Source organism: Pelophylax lessonae (assembly GCF_965119305.1).
Source record: "Pelophylax lessonae genome assembly, chromosome: 2".
Lineage (NCBI taxonomy): Eukaryota > Metazoa > Chordata > Amphibia > Anura > Ranidae > Pelophylax > Pelophylax lessonae.
In genome coordinates, this window is record NC_138769.1 from 635,413,117 (window position 1) to 635,430,109 (window position 16,993).

At 42.1% G+C, this 16,993-nt stretch overlaps 1 protein-coding gene across 1 annotated transcript in view; it reads left to right on the plus strand.

Moving 5' to 3' along the window:
- Positions 1-16,771, plus strand: part of MEDAG (mesenteric estrogen dependent adipogenesis) — a 35,959-nt gene extending 19,188 nt beyond the window's left edge. The window contains exons 3-5 of the mRNA XM_082244870.1: positions 4,259-4,371; positions 11,243-11,534; positions 16,630-16,771. Coding sequence (XP_082100996.1) covers positions 4,259-4,371; positions 11,243-11,534; positions 16,630-16,709 — 485 coding nt within the window. The 3' untranslated portion in view covers positions 16,710-16,771. The remainder of the gene's footprint in view (positions 1-4,258; positions 4,372-11,242; positions 11,535-16,629) is intronic.
- Positions 16,772-16,993: the final 222 nt, after the last annotated feature.

Consider the following 16,993-nt stretch of genomic DNA (forward strand, 5'->3'; position numbering starts at 1 on the left):
ATTTTTGTAGCATTCTTCACAACCAGCCAAGGTCAGGGCTGTAAACAAGTAGATGGGTAAATTGCACAAATAGCAACCTATCAAGTTTTTACCTTTTGTGTGTGTTGTGTTTTTTCTTGTTTTTACATTTTAAAAAAAAAAAATTTATTTGAGAAATGAATTATGATCGTTCACTATGTTCAACAACAGCAGTGCTGTGAGCACATTTTATTCTTTCCGGTTTCATAACATTTTTTGCATTGCTATTACCCTACATTATATTTTTTTTAAGGTGTTTAATCTAGATTTCTCTTTTGTACATTGACGGACACAGCTCCTGATTCTTCTTAACCATTGGGTTATACTTCCCCCCTACAGGAGTAGGACAATAGGCAGGAAAAAGCATGCACACTCAATAGGTACAGTACTCAGTTTTTTTTCTGCTTAGTCAGGAGTAAGGACCTAGTTCCTTGCTAGGATCTCTGGTCTTTGCGATTTTTTATTTTTTTATTTATTTATTTATTTTTTAAATAAAATTTTTTCCTCCTTTTATTATTTTGTTCCTGTGGAAAATCTATGAACAATTGCCGGACTGGGTGGTGGACTGGATAATCTAGATCCAGAGGGTCCTCCCAGTCTGGCCAGCGAGCGTGTGTAGACCGCAGCTCCACGCTAGGTCGGCCGCGACACAACCCCACTGGACGGGGGTTGGCCTGCGAGGTAAATGTCTTGCAAAGGCGCATACGACCTGCCTTTGGCCTGAGGGTTCCCTGACACCCAGGGGGTTGGTGACTAGCTCTGACCGAGTGGGCTAAACCTTTACACCAGGACCTGAAGGTGAAACGGCTTCCCCGGTCTTTCGGAGCTGGCGGATCAGTTGATCCAGGGGCTACAGTTTCTGTGCTGCTTCTCTGGATGTGGCTCCTTTGATTTCTAGGCTGTCTGTATCAGCAGTGGTCCTTCGGCAGATTATCTGGCTGAAATGCTGGTCTGTGGACTGGACTTCTAAGAAGGCCTTATCTGATCTATTGGCATCAAGGGCGCCTACCCGCACATTCTAATATGTGGTGGCCACCAGCGCTTCCTCCATTTTGCCGTGGGCGAGTATCAGTTTGTGGCATTGACCTTTTGGTCTCGCCTCCGCTTCTCAGGTCTTTACAAAAATGTTGGCCCCAGCGCTGGAATTGTTTGAGTCAGCAGGGGTTGCGGTACTGGGGTACCTAGGTGATCCTCTTCTGCATGCGGAGTCTGACTGCTCTGATGGACATCTGGAGATTACTCTGTGGAAGTTTGGCTTGATTCTGAACCTTCAGAAGTCTGCTTTTGGTTCTGTCCTCAAACTGGACTATCTGTGTCTAACTCTTGACTCAGCCAGAGTTTCTTCCTCTGAAATAACTCCTGACATTGCAGGAGACATTTAAGCTTCTGTTGTTCAGCAGACGTTCATCCCTCCGGGCTTGAATGGGGGTGCTTGGCCTGATGATGTCCACCTTCAAAGCGGTCTGTTTGCACAGTTCCACACAGATCTCTGCAAAAGAGATTCTGGTGAAATGGGACAAGGATCCATGGTCTCTAGAGGTGGCTTCGTTCTCCAGCGCTTCGGCAGGGAAAATCCTTCTCCCCCTGTACTGGACGGTTGTCACCACAGAGGCCAGCCTGTCTGGGTGGGGAGACGTCCTCAGCACAGATATGCTCAGGGGGTCTGGTACAAATTAATTCGGACATGGCCACGGTCGCAGTCTGTCAATCACCAAGGGGGCACAAGAAGTGTCTTTGTGGCTCAGTAAGTAGCCGGTATTCTAAGGTGGGCTGCTGATTCTTTCCAGTCCTCTCTAACTCCTACCAAGACTCCTGTGCAGGATCGAGGCAGAAAGGATTCTGGTCCTTCTAGTGGCTCCAGACTGGCCTTGCCGGTCCTGGTACACCGATCTGGTACGGCTGGTCACCGATACTCCTTGGGGACTTCCTCTCAGGGAGGATCTACTGTCTCAAGGACCAATATTCCATCCTGCTTTACGGTCACTGGCTTTGATGGCTTGGCTGTTGAACGCCAGGTGCTGAAGGATGGAGGTTTGTCTGAGTTGGTGATTCCCATGCTGTTGAAAGCTAGGAAATCTACCTCTAGGAAGATCGAACGGTGTACGTGGAAGACAGAAATTGCGTGGTGTTAGTCTCTTGGGATTCATCCTCGCTCCTTCTCGGACTATCGGATCTTAACCTTCCTTCAACGGGGGGGGGGGGGGGGGGGTTGAACAGCAATTGGCCTTGAGTACCATCAAGGGCCAGTTATCGGCTTTGGTCGGTGCACACCTTTACAACGTTTTTATAAAGTGGATGTTTTGGCATCTGTGGATGATTCTTTTAGCAGCAAACATTTTGCAGGCTGCTGTTTAGGGGACCTGGTCCTCTTTTAAGAGTGTATTGTTTTTCAGGTGTGCTCCAGTTTCTGGTAGAGCTTTGTTACCTGTTTGGCTATGGTTAGCCTTGGGAATTTTTTTCTAATGTTTTCCCACCCCTCATGTTTAACACTGTTTTGGGACATCCCAATGGTTAAGAAGAATCAGGAGCTGTGTCCGTCAATGAACGAAAGAGAATTAAATTTTTTGACCTACTGTAAAATCAATTTCTCTGTTCATTGATGGACACAGCACCCACCCCGCTGTGAAGTTGGCTTTCTTCTGACACTGCTTGTAACAAAGCTGAATGCCTATAGCTGAGAGTGGGTGTATACCCCCGGGGACTGGCCATTGGTGTAATCAAGCTTTTTCCTGCCTTGTTTCCTACTCCTGTAGGGTGGCAGTGTAACCCAATGGTTAAAATGAATCAGGAGCTGTCCGTCATTGGAAATCAGAACAATGGATTCCACAAGAGGTCAAAAAACCCATTTTTAAAGAACTATGGGCAAAACTTCTTCTTTTTTTTTCTTTTTCCCCACCATCTGTGCCCCTCTGCGGAGATTTACCTTCACTTCCTGTCCCTTTAGCCACACAGTAAGTAAGAGGAAATCCCTGCAAATTAAAGGAAGTCCTTGGGACCCCCAGGTCACCAGAACTAGCGTCCCTATTAGAAGATGTACCCTCTATTACTTTAATAGAGACAACCCAAAATTTGGGATTTTCTTTACCATTATCATTAAAAGTGAAAATGAAACAGGACAAATAGGGTAAATCTCCATAAGTAGGGCACAGAGCAATAAAACCTGACCGGTGTTCTAATCCATCTCTACTCTATCCAAAGCTAGAAAAAGTTTTGCCTTTGGTTATATACTTTCCAGCTATACTTCAGGAAACCTGCATCTCACTGCAAGGGTTGACTGTTTAGTTCTAGGAGGCATGGAAAATTAACAACAGCACGGAGAGAATCGGTGGGAGGGGCAACTACGGAATGTAACCCCGTACGTCTCTCTGCAGGCAGCAGCTAAAAGCCAGGTTCTCCCCTTCATGCCAGCTTTTAGCTGCTGCAGGGAGAGACATACACAGGGCATCATTCTTGTAATTGCTTCTCCAACAGCGAACCCCCTCCCTATTCTGCCTGCTTGTGCCCCCCTTTACTGTGCCGCCCCCACCCCTTATCGCAGCACTGCAGACTTCCCTGTCCTGTTAAAAAAAAATAACAAATTGATACATTTTTTTTCTTTTTGGGGGGAGGGGGGCTCTGCCAGCTGTACGGGGCTCTGTGATTTTGAACAGCAGCCCTGCTTTGTATGGTCATTTAGACCAGGTCTAACCATCGCTGCTACTCTAGGTGACCCTGGTGGACTACAAAACTACGTAACCTGAAAAGCTCTTATACTTCCCTTGACAGACCATGTATCTTACCTTCCCCTTGTTCCAGCGCTGCAGCCTGTGTTAGTATCTTCTGTATTTGACACTTTGGGAGTGCTGGTGTTTCCTTCCATATGCTGAAGTTCTATCTAGGACTCAATGGTGACATAGAGGTTGGAGGATGGAACCACAGCACTTTGTGAGGGACACAGGCTTTCAAAACTTCTGTGGTGCCGAATGCCAAAGAGGCCGATGGGAGTCGGCAGCACTGGAACAATGAGCAGGTAAGAAACCCAACCCACCAGAATACAAGTTCTTCTCTTTTCATATTTGTTGAAATACTGCCACTGATGTTCAACCCCTTGCCAAAGCTATTGCAGCTTTTTTGGGTTGAACAAAGTAGTCTGAATATTCCTTCATGTTAAAAAAAAAAAAAAAAGATCTAGTTCTGTTATTAAAGGTTATGTAGGACTATACGTGAATTTTTTGTAACAATAACATCTTGCCATTTTCAGCGAAAACATTTGCATTCATTGTGAACACACGGCATCCACAGATGAAAGCCAGAATAGAGGGTGGTATGAATGATGCCATCTCTTCAGTAATGGGAGAAAACTACGTTTTACAGGTGAGATATAAAAAAACACACTGGTTGTATTGGTGCTTTTCTCCCTTATTGGTTTTGTCTGCATTGCTCCACAACGCAGAACCCTACATAGTATGGTTGTTGAATTGAATCGTAGCATCGATGCATTGTGATTCAGCCACCCACGATTCTGCATCGATGCTGCAACCGGCTTAATCACGATTACTAATGACGTCCTGTAGCGCCGTCCCTCCCTCTTCACACAGCAATGGCGCTTTGAAAAGGGATCATTCTGTGGTCGTTAGCCGCACCCTCTTTTCCCGCCACCCACTGACATTATCCCTAGCCATCCGGCATCGCTGCAGAAGGAGACACGAGTAGCGAGCGTCTGTCCTCTGTCCTCAAGCGAGTGTCCTCTGTCCTCCGTCCTCCTCACACAGGGCTCTGTGGGCAGAGGAAGACCCCCGAGTGAGCGTCCCGGACCCCAACTCCCAGTCTTTCTTGGCTCAGGCGTCTGCAATCTGCAGTGACTCTGTCATCACTCATCACTGATCAGGTACTAGTCTAAGTCTTCTAATACTATTACAAAGGTTGTAGAACATATGACACTGCCAGAGGGAATAATGAAGATGTTCGAGATACAGACTCTTTTATTGCTCACTTTGCTCAGATGTTAAGAGACCATTTGCACAATTGCATAGTAGTCATCATTTGTTTAAACACAGACAGTATCTTCTGCATCAGTTAATTTATGTGCAAATTATAATCGACCTAAGCAATAAAGTGACTGTGTGTGCAATGTGCGTGTGTGAGTCAGTGATAAGCAAAACCATAAATCATGAAAAAGGTAATGAAGTAATTGTGAATCGAAGATCACTAAGACATAAACCAAACCATGATAATGAAATGGCATACATTTGGGGACATTTGTTTTGTTGTAGCAGTTGGTGTCCTTTTGTATCTATAATATATTATAATATCTTTTATTATTTCATTAATTATGGTTTATGTCTTAGTGAGAGATTCACAAATACTTCACAGATTTTTTGTATGATTTATGGTTTTGCTCATCACTGACACGCATGTGCAGTTGCGCACGGATTGTACGGTCACTTTATTGAGAGCCTCTGAGGTAAATTGCTCCATTAGCACAGACTGATGTTTAATATTCAGACTTTGCAATATGCAGGAAAGTGTCCTTTTATTTAAGAGCAGATGAAAATGAATACAAATAGTTTTTCAATTTCTGACTGCTTGAATTTTTTGATGAAATCCATGGGCACATTGTGGGCAGTAATCGTGATGCATCGCAAAATCGAATCATTGACTTGATAATCGTCATCGAATCGTGAGCCCAGTGAAGATGCACACCCCTACTACATGGCAGCCAAACTACATGCTACACATACATGCATACTTCCACTGAGATGGAGAAACCTATTTTTTTTTTTTACTTTATTTTTTTTTTCTTTATTTTTTTTAAATTAGTGTAGATTTCCTTACAGTGCAGGGACTGTGGATAATTGGTAGCACATGTACCTTTTAAGTTAGTTTGCAGGGTTGGAAATCCCAGTTGTACAGAAAGTTTTGGTAATTTTCTCCCTGAAGTTGGCATGTGATGTTTACGTGTTCAGCTGGTATACTACATACTTGATTTTCATGACCTGTATGTGGCTTAATATTTGAAGAAGTAAAGTGTACGCATTTTCATGTAAGTGGAATTTCTGGTTCTATTTTTCAGGCAGGGAAGGTTTTTTTTTTTTTTTTTTTTTACAGTTGAAATGCATATATAACATATGCTCTGTTTTTTCCTAATTTTGCTTATCCAGCACCGATAGTTTTTTACAGTCCTGTGAGACAGCAAAGCCAAGTTGGTGACCATTCTTCTCTCTATTTCTGTTAAGAAATAACAGCCAGGTCACCTCCCGCCCTGAGCTTGTGACTGGATAATGGAGGAGCAGCTGTAGACCGATGAGCTCATCCATCTGCTCGCTCCACCAGCCAGCTTGTTCTGTGAGGCTGTCTTCTGGCTGTGAAAGGAGAAGTAGACCAGCCTTGTAGAACTCTTTTTGGGGGTGTACTGTGCAGGCGCGGGCAGGAGACAGGAGCCTTTCACTGCTGGATGTAGGCAAACAGTGGTGGTGGCTGTTCGGATCTCAGTAAGCAGTCATCTGTGGAGGAGTGAGGGTGGGGATCATTGGGTCATGGCAAAGGGGCAAAAAGAGTAAATGCACTTTTAAAGTGCTTTTATTTTTTCCTTCCTACATACAGAACTGCATTAATTTGGAATTCAGCATTGAATTAGAGGAAAAAAATGAATGCACACATTAGGGATCGACCGATATAGTTTTTTCATTGCCGATACCGATATTTTGGTCATCGCGTATCGGTATCGGCCGATATTTTCATATATTTAAAAAATCATTTATTTTTTTTTTACTTGACAGGTACTCTTGTGGAGGGATCTGGGGGTCTAAAAGGCCCCAAACCCCTTCTCTGCACTTATAAGCATTCAAAACGCCAAGTTTGGCTGTTATGAATGCTGTCATTTTTTTTTAATCTGGCACCAGTTACCCGGAAGTGATGTCATAACATCACTTCTGGGTTTTTGCATGGAGACCCGATCAGAGCCGAATGCGGCTTTGATCGGGTCTTCGGCGGCCGTGCAGGCTGGTTGCTCGGGTCTCCCGGTGGGACAGGAGACCCGGGCGAGCCGCGGAAGGTGGCGGGAGGGGGCGAAACGTCCCCTCCCACTCCTTGTAATGACAGCCGAGCGGCTTCTCAGCCGCATCGGTTGTCATTACAAAACAGCTATGGACGCCTGTACCGGAGTGATGCCTCTAGCTGCAGGCATCACTCCGATACAAGCACTTTCTGAGATATCGGTAATTTCGGCTATAATAATATCGGATATATCGGGGAAAGTGCATATCGGCCCTCGATATATTAGCTTTGCTGATAATCGGTCGAACCCTAGTACACATACACCTACTTAAATAATCATCCCCAAACATTTTTTGTAGTGAATGCTGACCCTTTTGTGTTCCAGTGGTGGGATTTTTGGCTTCGTTTAACACTTGCATAAAGTGTCAAACTTACATTTTGCTAAAAAGGTCAGCTACATGTTCTCAGTATTGCCTAATGTACTTGACTGTCAGAACATGTCAATCTACACGCTGTGGCAGTTACATTTTGTGAAGTCTGTAGTTGGAGCTCCTATGACTTGACTAATCAGGGCACTGTGGTGGTGTTGGGAGACTGAGGCTTGACGCAAGTGTCAATTACATAATCCTAATGTCAGATGCAGCTTATTCAACCAGATGTCTTGCGTAGGATGCAAGTTGTAACAAAGTGACCCCTCACAAATGTGATTCTTTGCATCAAGGTTATTCACTTTTATTTACTGTTAAGGCCTTTAATAATTATTTTTGGTATGTTTTTGTGTAAATGTGTTTTTTATTGAAAAAAAAAAATGTAAAACTGCAAATGTCAAGTCTAGTCCCTTTTCCCAACTGTTTTTTTCAAGACCGAGCTTCACATTTAGGATCCATTTACTTGATGCAATGCATACACAACTGCATTAGCAAAAGGCAATACTTTGCGTAAAGGCAGAGGGGTTGATTTGCTAAAGGCAAATACAGTCCGGTCCACAAATATTGGGACACAGACACAATTCTAATCTTTTTGCCTTTATAATGGATTTGAAGTGAAACAAACAAGACGTGCTTTAACTGCAGACTTTCAGCTTTAATTTGAGGGTATTTACATCCGAATCAGGTGAAAGGTGTAGGAATTACAACAGTTTGTATATGTGCCTCCCACTTTTTAAAGGGACCAAAAGTAATGGGACAAGACCGAAAGTAATGGGACAATTGGCTGCTCAGCTGTTCCATGGCCAGGTGTGTGTTATTCCCTCATTATCTCATTTACAAGGAGCAGATAAAAGGTTCAGAGTTAATTTCAAGTGTGCTATTTGCATTTGGAATCTGTTGCTGTCAACTCTCAATATGAGATCCAAAGAGCTGTCACGATCAGTGAAGCAAGCCATCATTAGGCTGAAAAAACAAAATAAACCCATCAGAGAGATAGCAAAAACATTAGGTGTGGCCAAATCAACTGTTTGGAACATCCTTAAAAAGAAAGAACGCACCGGTGAGCTCAGCAACACCAAAAGACCTGGAAGACCACGGAAAACAGTGGTGGATGACCGAAGAATTCTTTCCCTGGTGAAGAAAACACCCTTCACAAAAATTGGCCAGATCAAGAACACTCTCCAGGAGGTAGGTGTATGTGTGTCAAAGTCAACAATCAAGAGAAGACTTCACCAGAGTGAATACAGAGGGTTCACCACAATATGTAAACCATTGGTGAGCCTCAAAAACAGGAAGGCTGGATTAGAGTTTGCCAAACAACATCTAAAAAAGCCTTCACAGTTCTGGAACAACATCCTATGGACAGATGAGACCAAGATCAATTTGTACCAGAGTGATAGGAAGAGAAGAGTATGGAGAAGGAAAGGAACTGCTCCTAATCCAAAGCTTACCACCTCATCAGTGAAGCATGGTGGTGGTAGTGTCATGGTGTGGGCATGTATGGCTGCCAATGGAACTGGTTCTCTTGTATTTATTGATGATGTGAGTGCTGACAAAAGCAGCAGGATGAATTTTGAAGTGTTTCGGGCAATATCTGGTCATATTCAGCCAAATGCTTCAGAACTCATTGGACGGCGTTTCACAGTGCAGATGGACAATGACCCGAAGCATACTGCGAAAGCAACCACAGAGTTTTTTTAAGGGAAAGAAGTGGAATGTTATGCAATGGCCAAGTCAATCACCTGACCTCAATCCGATTGAGCATGCATTTCACTTGCTGAAGACAAAACTGAAGGGAAAATGCCCCAAGAACAAGCAGGAACTGAAGACAGTTGCAGTAGAGGCCTGGCAGAGCATCACCAGGGATGAAACCCAGCGTCTGGTGATGTCTATGTGTTCCAGACTTCAGGCTGTAATTGACTGCAAAGGATTTGCAACCAAGTATTAAAAAGTGAAAGTTTGGTTTGATTGTTAATCTGTCCCATTACTTTTGGTCCCTTTAAAAAGTGGGAGGCACATATACAAACTGTTGTAATTCCTACACCGTTCACCTGATTTGGATGTAAATACCCTCAAATTAAAGCTGAAAGTCTGTAGTTAAAGCACATCTTGTTTGTTTCATTTCAAATCCATTGTGGTGGTGTATAGAGCCAAAAAGATTCGATTTGTGTCGATGTCCCAATATTTATGGACCTGACTGTATACTGTGCACTTGCTCCAGGTAAAGCTTCACTTTTCAAAGAATACTTAATCACGAACAAGGAAAAAAAAGAAAAACAGTATTTTTGATTGCATATGATTGAATAATAGAAATCAGCAGAGCTTCCCCTCCAATCTAGAGCAACTTGCAGTGCACAGTATATTTGACTTCAGTAAATCACCCTTATTGTATTGCAATTAATAAACCGAGAAAAAAGGTGCCTCCTACGTGTAACTAATAATAATTTCACCCTGCAGCTGCCATAAATTTTTGGAAATTGCAAACATAAATGTATATAAATAAATAAAAGTTTGAGGTGCTGCTCTATATAGTGATTGTGCTACTTATATTAGTGAATGTGTATTAATCCCTTGTGTTAAAATACAGCTATCCTCATGATTATGTGTCAATAATTCAAATGCACAAAAAAATATAAAATAAAATCCAATATGAAACCAATATTCCAAAAATACAGATAGGTATTTTCTACACTTCATTCTTAGTTGTACTTCAATAAATCCATCTCGTGCGTGCACATACGTGATATTCCTCCACCTTAATCCAAAAGGGCTATTTACCAGATATAATGGGGCCGTCAAGACCCCCACAGCTTTATGAACAATATTGGTCACCGTTTGTTTCTCCTGTTTTCCAAATACATCCTAATCCTTAAGGCTGCATTCACATGTCAGCGTATGATCGCGGGCAGAACCGCCGCGGTTCCGCCCGTGATTCGGAGATTTATTGCAAATCGCGGGACGCCTAGCGTTGCTCGTTGATTTGCAATAGCCCCCCAAACGCCGAGCGATGTTGCCGCGATTTATGCCCGCCGAATCGCGACAAAATCGCGGGACGCAATACGCTCCAAAGAAGCTCATGTACTTTTTTGGAGCGTATTGCGTCCCGCGATTTTGTTTGCGCGATGTTGCCGCGATTCGGCGGGCGTAAATCGCGGCAACATCGCTCGCCGTTTGGGGGGCTATTGCAAATCAACGGGCAACGCTAGGCGTCCCGCGATTTGCAATAAATCTCCGAATCGCGGGCCGAACCGCGGCGGTTCTGCCCGCGATTATACGCTGACATGTGAATGCAGCCTAATACACTCGACTTGGGCAAAACCTTTATGATAATGAGCCAGGCTCCAATCTGTTAAGGATTCCCAAAAAGAAGCAAAGGCAGATGATCCTGCAATACGTTTATTTAAAATTTCTCCAAAATCCAACAAAATCAATTAAACTCTCATTTAGCTGTGCCCTGAGCGGCACCCACTATAGAACACCTGGAAAGCTGTAACTTCCACTGTTCACACCAGGTGCCAACTGCGTTCCACCAAGAACTGGAAGAGAGGAAACTGGAACCACTTCTGGTTTCCTCCTATTTCTACTTCCCCAAGCTGGACTTTAATCTAAAGTAATTTTAGATACAACCCTCACCTTTCCATGCTTGCCATTTCATTGTATTCAGTATAGACCTTTTTAGATTAGTCTCTGGACGATGATGCAATGCACATGCCAATTGAAACTGCCATGTGTATTTGTCAGTCCTCCTATATCATAATTTTGTGGTTATAGTAGCACAGCGACAATTTCATATTTTTTATTTATTTTTTATTTTTTTTCAGTTCAATTTGCACAATTCAGTAAAAGACTACCTTGGAAGACAAAACTTTGAGTTGATTGAAGACAACCTGAACTTTTCCTTCACCTTCAAGCTTGACGTGCTTCTTGATGTGTTCTACTTGCTGGGCATGAGCAAAAAGAGCTGTGATGTTAATGGGAGGATTCTGAGCTTGTATTGCACCAACAATGAGAAGAAAGAGAAAGTAAAGGCATTCCTGTCAAAAATGACCTGCCCGCTGATAAAATTGGGCAACAGCTTTGACCATGATCGAAGGCCCAGTGCTTATTCTCTTGGTAAGCCGATGCAGGAAGCCCTTTTTTTTTTTTTTTTTTTTTCTGTGAATATGTAAAGGGTTCTATAGAGCATTCTCGGTGTGTTCATTTTCCCTCCATTGCTTTAAAAAAGATTATGGCAGGTTGTCCAGTCCTTTTCTGCAACATCCAGAAGTGGTGTATCTTCTCTCTGTTTTTAAGGGACAAGTATGGCTCTTGTTTGAAGAGAGGAATTGCAGCTGAAACTTCCTTATAGTACATGCAAGTAAAATGGCTTGCTGGCTTCTAGGTTGGACTGACCAGCCCTGGGAAAGAAAAAAAAAATAGCTGTAATTGGAGAAAATGTAGGTTACTATAGCTGTCCTGTAGTCTGCAAAACTGAAGATGATTTACCTACCCCTTCACCACCCATGCCTCTTGTGTTCGCTTATTTACGCCATCCTTTCCAAGTTGTGGACATTGAAAACACTTCAACAATGACCCTTTTGGATTCTGAAGTGTTTTTGGTGGCTGTAGCACAAGGTGTAGAAGAGAAAGTAAAATGCCCTTTTTTCTTTTACCTTTTTGTTTCTTTACTTTCCAAAAACTTTCTTTCATTTGTTACATACCGTATATACTCGAGTATAAGCCGACCCGAGTATAAGCCGAGGCCCCTACTTTTACCACAAAAAGATGGGAAAAATGATTGACTCGAGTATAAGCCTAGGGTGAGAATGCAGGGTGGCAGGCATGGTACAGGAGAATTCAGGGTGGCAAGCATGGTACAAGAGGATGCGGGGTTGCGGGCATACTAGTGCGGCTGTGTTTCACTTAACTGTTCCAGAGGCGCCTTCATTTTAAAAATGGCGCCGCCCGGCGCTGACACGTCATTGCGCACGCGCCGCCGCAGCTCGGGAAAGCTGCTATACGTTCGGCTATTTCCGACCTGTCCCGAGCGGTGGCGGCGCATGCGCGGTGACATGTATACGCCGGGCGGCGCCATTTTCAAATCTTAAACACGTCGGAGCGGCCGGGAACTTTTTTTTTTTTTTTTTGATGACTCGAGTATAAGCCAAGGGGTACGTTTTCAGCACAAAAAAATGTGCTGAAAAACTCGGCTTATACTCGAGTATATACGGTAACACAAATGATTCTGGGGCAATAGTGCGAAATATAACTACATCAGGTCTTTGATGTCCTCCAAGTCTAAACATGGTTTGGATGGGTATAAATGTTTCCATTATTAAAGTGGAGTTCCAACCATTTTAGTAACTTTAGATGTACGTAATCCCCTTTAAAACGACTTTTACCAATGGAAACTTTTTTTTTTTTGCTAGTAAATACCTTATTTTCTTCTTTATTCATCCTCTCCTCACTTCCGGGTCCGGTCGGCGATTACGTCATTCGGTGATTCGCAGGGGGTGCTGGGATGTATCTCATAGCATGAAATCTCGCATTATTACACAGGAACTGATCTGTACTGTTTGTATTGAGGCCGTACTCTGCCCCACCTCCGTCCCGCCTCCTCTCAGTGAGCTGTACTGTATGTATTGTATTGAGGCCGTGCTCTGCCCCGCCTCCGCCCCGCCTCCTCTCAGTGAGCGAGGACTGAAAGCATTATATCCTCACTGATAGGAGGCGGGGCAGAGCACGGCCTCAATACAATACATACAGTACAGCTCACTGAGAGGAGGCGGGGCAGAGTACGGCCTCAATAAAAACAATACAGATCAGCTCCTGTGTAATAATGCAAGATTTCATGCTATGAGATACATCCCAGCACCCCCTGCGAATCGCCGAATGACGTAATCGCCGACCGGACCCGGAAGTGAGGAGAGGATGAATAAAGAAGAAAATAAGGTATTTACTAGCAAAAAAAAAAATAAAAAAGTTTCCATTGGTAAAAGTCGTTTTAAAGGGGATTACATACATCTATGTAATCCAAGTTATTAAAAATGGGTGGAACTCCACTTTAATTCTTTCTGAAATAAGCTGTGACTGGTTGTTGCAGGTTGTTTGCCATCTTTTATTTCTCTGGAAGCTCCCATCTGCCGACCTGCATGGCATATTGAGATACCCCCTACAAAAGCCACTGTTAGCTGTTGTTCCTCCATTTTTCTATCTCATTAAATAAGGGACCCTAGAGTTCACCTTTGTAGCCGTGCTCTATTGTGCCCTACAGAAATATAAACTATCTCTACATAATTGATGTCTGTTATAAGATATAATGAGTGCATATTTATGACCGTGTAAGGCTTGGTTCACACCTATGTGTTTTTCAGAAATGCAGTACAGTCCCATTTTTAGCATGATTTCTTATAGGCAACATTCACATCTGTGTGTTTTCAGTTGGTGCGTTTTTTGGAAAGAGTCAGGGACTTTGTCTGCAGAAGGTTGCATTTTTGGTTTCAAAGACCTCAATGGAATAGCTGCAGAAACCCATCAAAAATACAGTGCTAGCGGTTTTGATGCGTTTCAGCTGCATTTTTGCTGGTTTCTCTCGCATGATAACATACACCTCCCCAATATGCATTAAAAACTTGTCAAACGCAAAATGCCCCAGGAAAAAGCATCAACTGCAGCCCACATAGGTGTAAACCTAGCCTAAGTGCAGAATGCTCTTTGCTTAATACATGTGATTAATACATGCATTGTAATAATAGGAGACAAGTATCCTTGAATTTTGAATCTGGACCAGGTAGCTGATTGTACTAAACTGCTGCTACCACTTCATATACACTTGCCCCTCACTGCCTCCTCGTGCTGATGGGTGGCCCTATTATGCAACAGTAATGTAAATAGGTGGATGGGAGCAGAGTTGGGTATAATGTGCATTTTTAAACTACATGAAAAGGGAATTCCTGAGGCGTTTTCAAAGTAACAGAAAAACTGGAATGTATGCATAGTTTTTGTATTATTGCTGCATTTACGATTTGGTTATACATATGCAGTTAGATGCTTTTGCCAATCTCTTAACCAGTGCACAAAGGGTCTTCATGTTTGAATAAGTATTTTAAGTGTATGTAAATGCCAACAATTAACTTTTCTTATCCAATGATTTTTATTAAGTATTGTAAAGGAAGTGCAAAAGCCAAAATTTAAATGTATAGCAAATGGTATGCTCCAATTGTGTACAAAACTTTACAAAAGAAAGTAATGAGAATTTCCAACCAGTATAAAAATTAGCATAACTCATATGCTGGAGACAGAAGTATGAAACAATGAGCTTATATAAACACTAACATAAATCTGCCCTACTCCTCCATTAGGATCACAAGTAAAGGGATGGTATTAAAATGGGATATCCGTATAACAAAACTATTTCTTCCCACACTCTGCTTATATAGTGAGTGGAGGGCAGAGGAAAGTAAACATCTAATGTATCCTCATGCGCTAGGCTTCACACCTACAGAGTACAAGCCCATATCTCTCCTATTTTCCAAATTATGTTGTAATTGTTGGCCCAAGGACCATAGGAAAAAGAACCAAAAAAAAAAAAAAAGAATCTAAAAATAGAACAAATTGCAATCTAAAAGGTATTTAATCCAGGGATCCCAGATTTTTTCAAAGAAGGCAAGTTTATCATGCAACATTGCCGAAGGGTGTTCTTTGGCCTTCAATAGGTTAAACAAACAATGAACTTTATTTGCTTCCTTTTGAGTCAAAAAGATGAGGAGAGGGGAGGTGTACTGTAGTCCTACTACACTTCGGTCCTACGGTGAAAATGTTGCTCCTTGAGCCCCCATTCACACTTAAGCATTTCTTTTCAGCTTTTTTTCCTCTGACTGACTGACTACACGCAATATATACAGAATTCCATTCTTATTTTCTGTTCATACTTGTATCTCAATCACTCTACACTCAAAGTACAAGTGCTTTTTATGATCAAATTAAGGCATTTTTTTGTCCCAGTAGACATGAATGGGAGCACCTGCCTTTTGGCTCCTAAAAAAAACTCCCCATCTTTCTAAGAATTGCTTTCCTCCTCATGCCCAGCCTGGGAAGCTTGATATACGTGCAAAAACACTTGCAAAAACTTGTAACATGCCTGAAAAAAAAAAAAATGCTTCAAATTCACTAGGAATATGCTTTGCTTAGGTGTGAATGCAGGTGCACAGATCTAGTACAATGAGCATTGCCACACTATGACAGGAAGTGTGGTTCTGGCAGGATCACCAGGGGGAAAATAAACTGATGTTTCTCCCACATATAAGAATGGTAAGGTGCAAGAAAGCACAACAGGAGTTTAGTTTAGACTTTACTCCTTCACTGATCACCCATGACATTATGACCACCTTTTGTTCCTGTGTGTATCAGTGAGCTGTGAGCCTTGGCCATACATGATGTCGTTGCCATTTCGTCCTTCCTTCTTTCTTCTTCCTTCTTCTTCCTTCTTCTTTCTTCTTTCTTCTTTCTTCTTCCTTCTTTCTTCTTTCTTCTTCCTTCTTTCTTCTTCCTTCTTTCTTCTTTCTTCTTCCTTCTTTCTTCTTTCTTCTTCCTTCTTCCTTCTTCCTTTCTTCTTCTTTCTTTCTTCTTTCTTTCTTCTTTCTTCTTCCTTCTTCCTTTTCTTCTTTCTTCTTTCTTTCTTCTTTCTTCTTCCTTCTTCCTTTTCTTCTTCCTTCTTCCTTTCTTTCTTTCTTTCTTTCTTCTTTTTTTTTTTTTTTTTTATTCTTTGTTGGGACATTTTTGGTAGATCCTAACCACTGCTAACCTACAAGAGCTGCAGTTTTGGAGTTGCTCTGACTCTAGCCATTACAATTTGGCCCTTGTCAGAGTTGTTCAAATCCTTTACGCTTTTTTTTTTTTTTTTTTTCTTTCTGCTTTTTAACACAACAGCTTCAAAGAGAACATGTTCACTTGCCATATATATGCCATTGTAGCAAGATAATCAATGTTCTTCATGTTAACCTGTCAGTTGTCATAATGGTATGGCTGATTGGTGTACACTAGTGTTTAAACTTTTGGTTGCGTAAATTCTGCAACCTACATCTACTTACCCACAGCTGATCTATAATGTGTAGATCAACTGCTGTATGTAAATGAAATATTAGGGGGTATTACTTTTTTAAAGCTAACTTGCTAAAAGTAGAATTTGTAAAAAATATATAATATCTTATTTTATTTTTTATTTTTTTAGATGTAATTGTGGAAGATCCATTTCCACATGAAGAGGTTGTTGTCAAGGATACTGAACCAGTCCTGCCATTAAGTCCATGAAGCAAAAATATCGAAAGAAAGACTTTACATGACCTCGCTATCTAAAACTTTGAACTACATAACATGGGAATTTCGGATGGTAACTTGTCAAGTTGCTTTTGGAAGAATGGAAAAGGCTGGATAAAGCTCTCCCTTTTTTAGTAGAAAGGCCTCTTTCATGGGCCAGAATGAGATCTGTTCTTGTGCCTTAGTGCAAGCTGTGGAGGTTACTGGACTACTCTTCTGATATGGCGTACTATGGCAGCAGAAAGTTTTCTACACTGCTGTGCTGGGTTCCAGCAAAT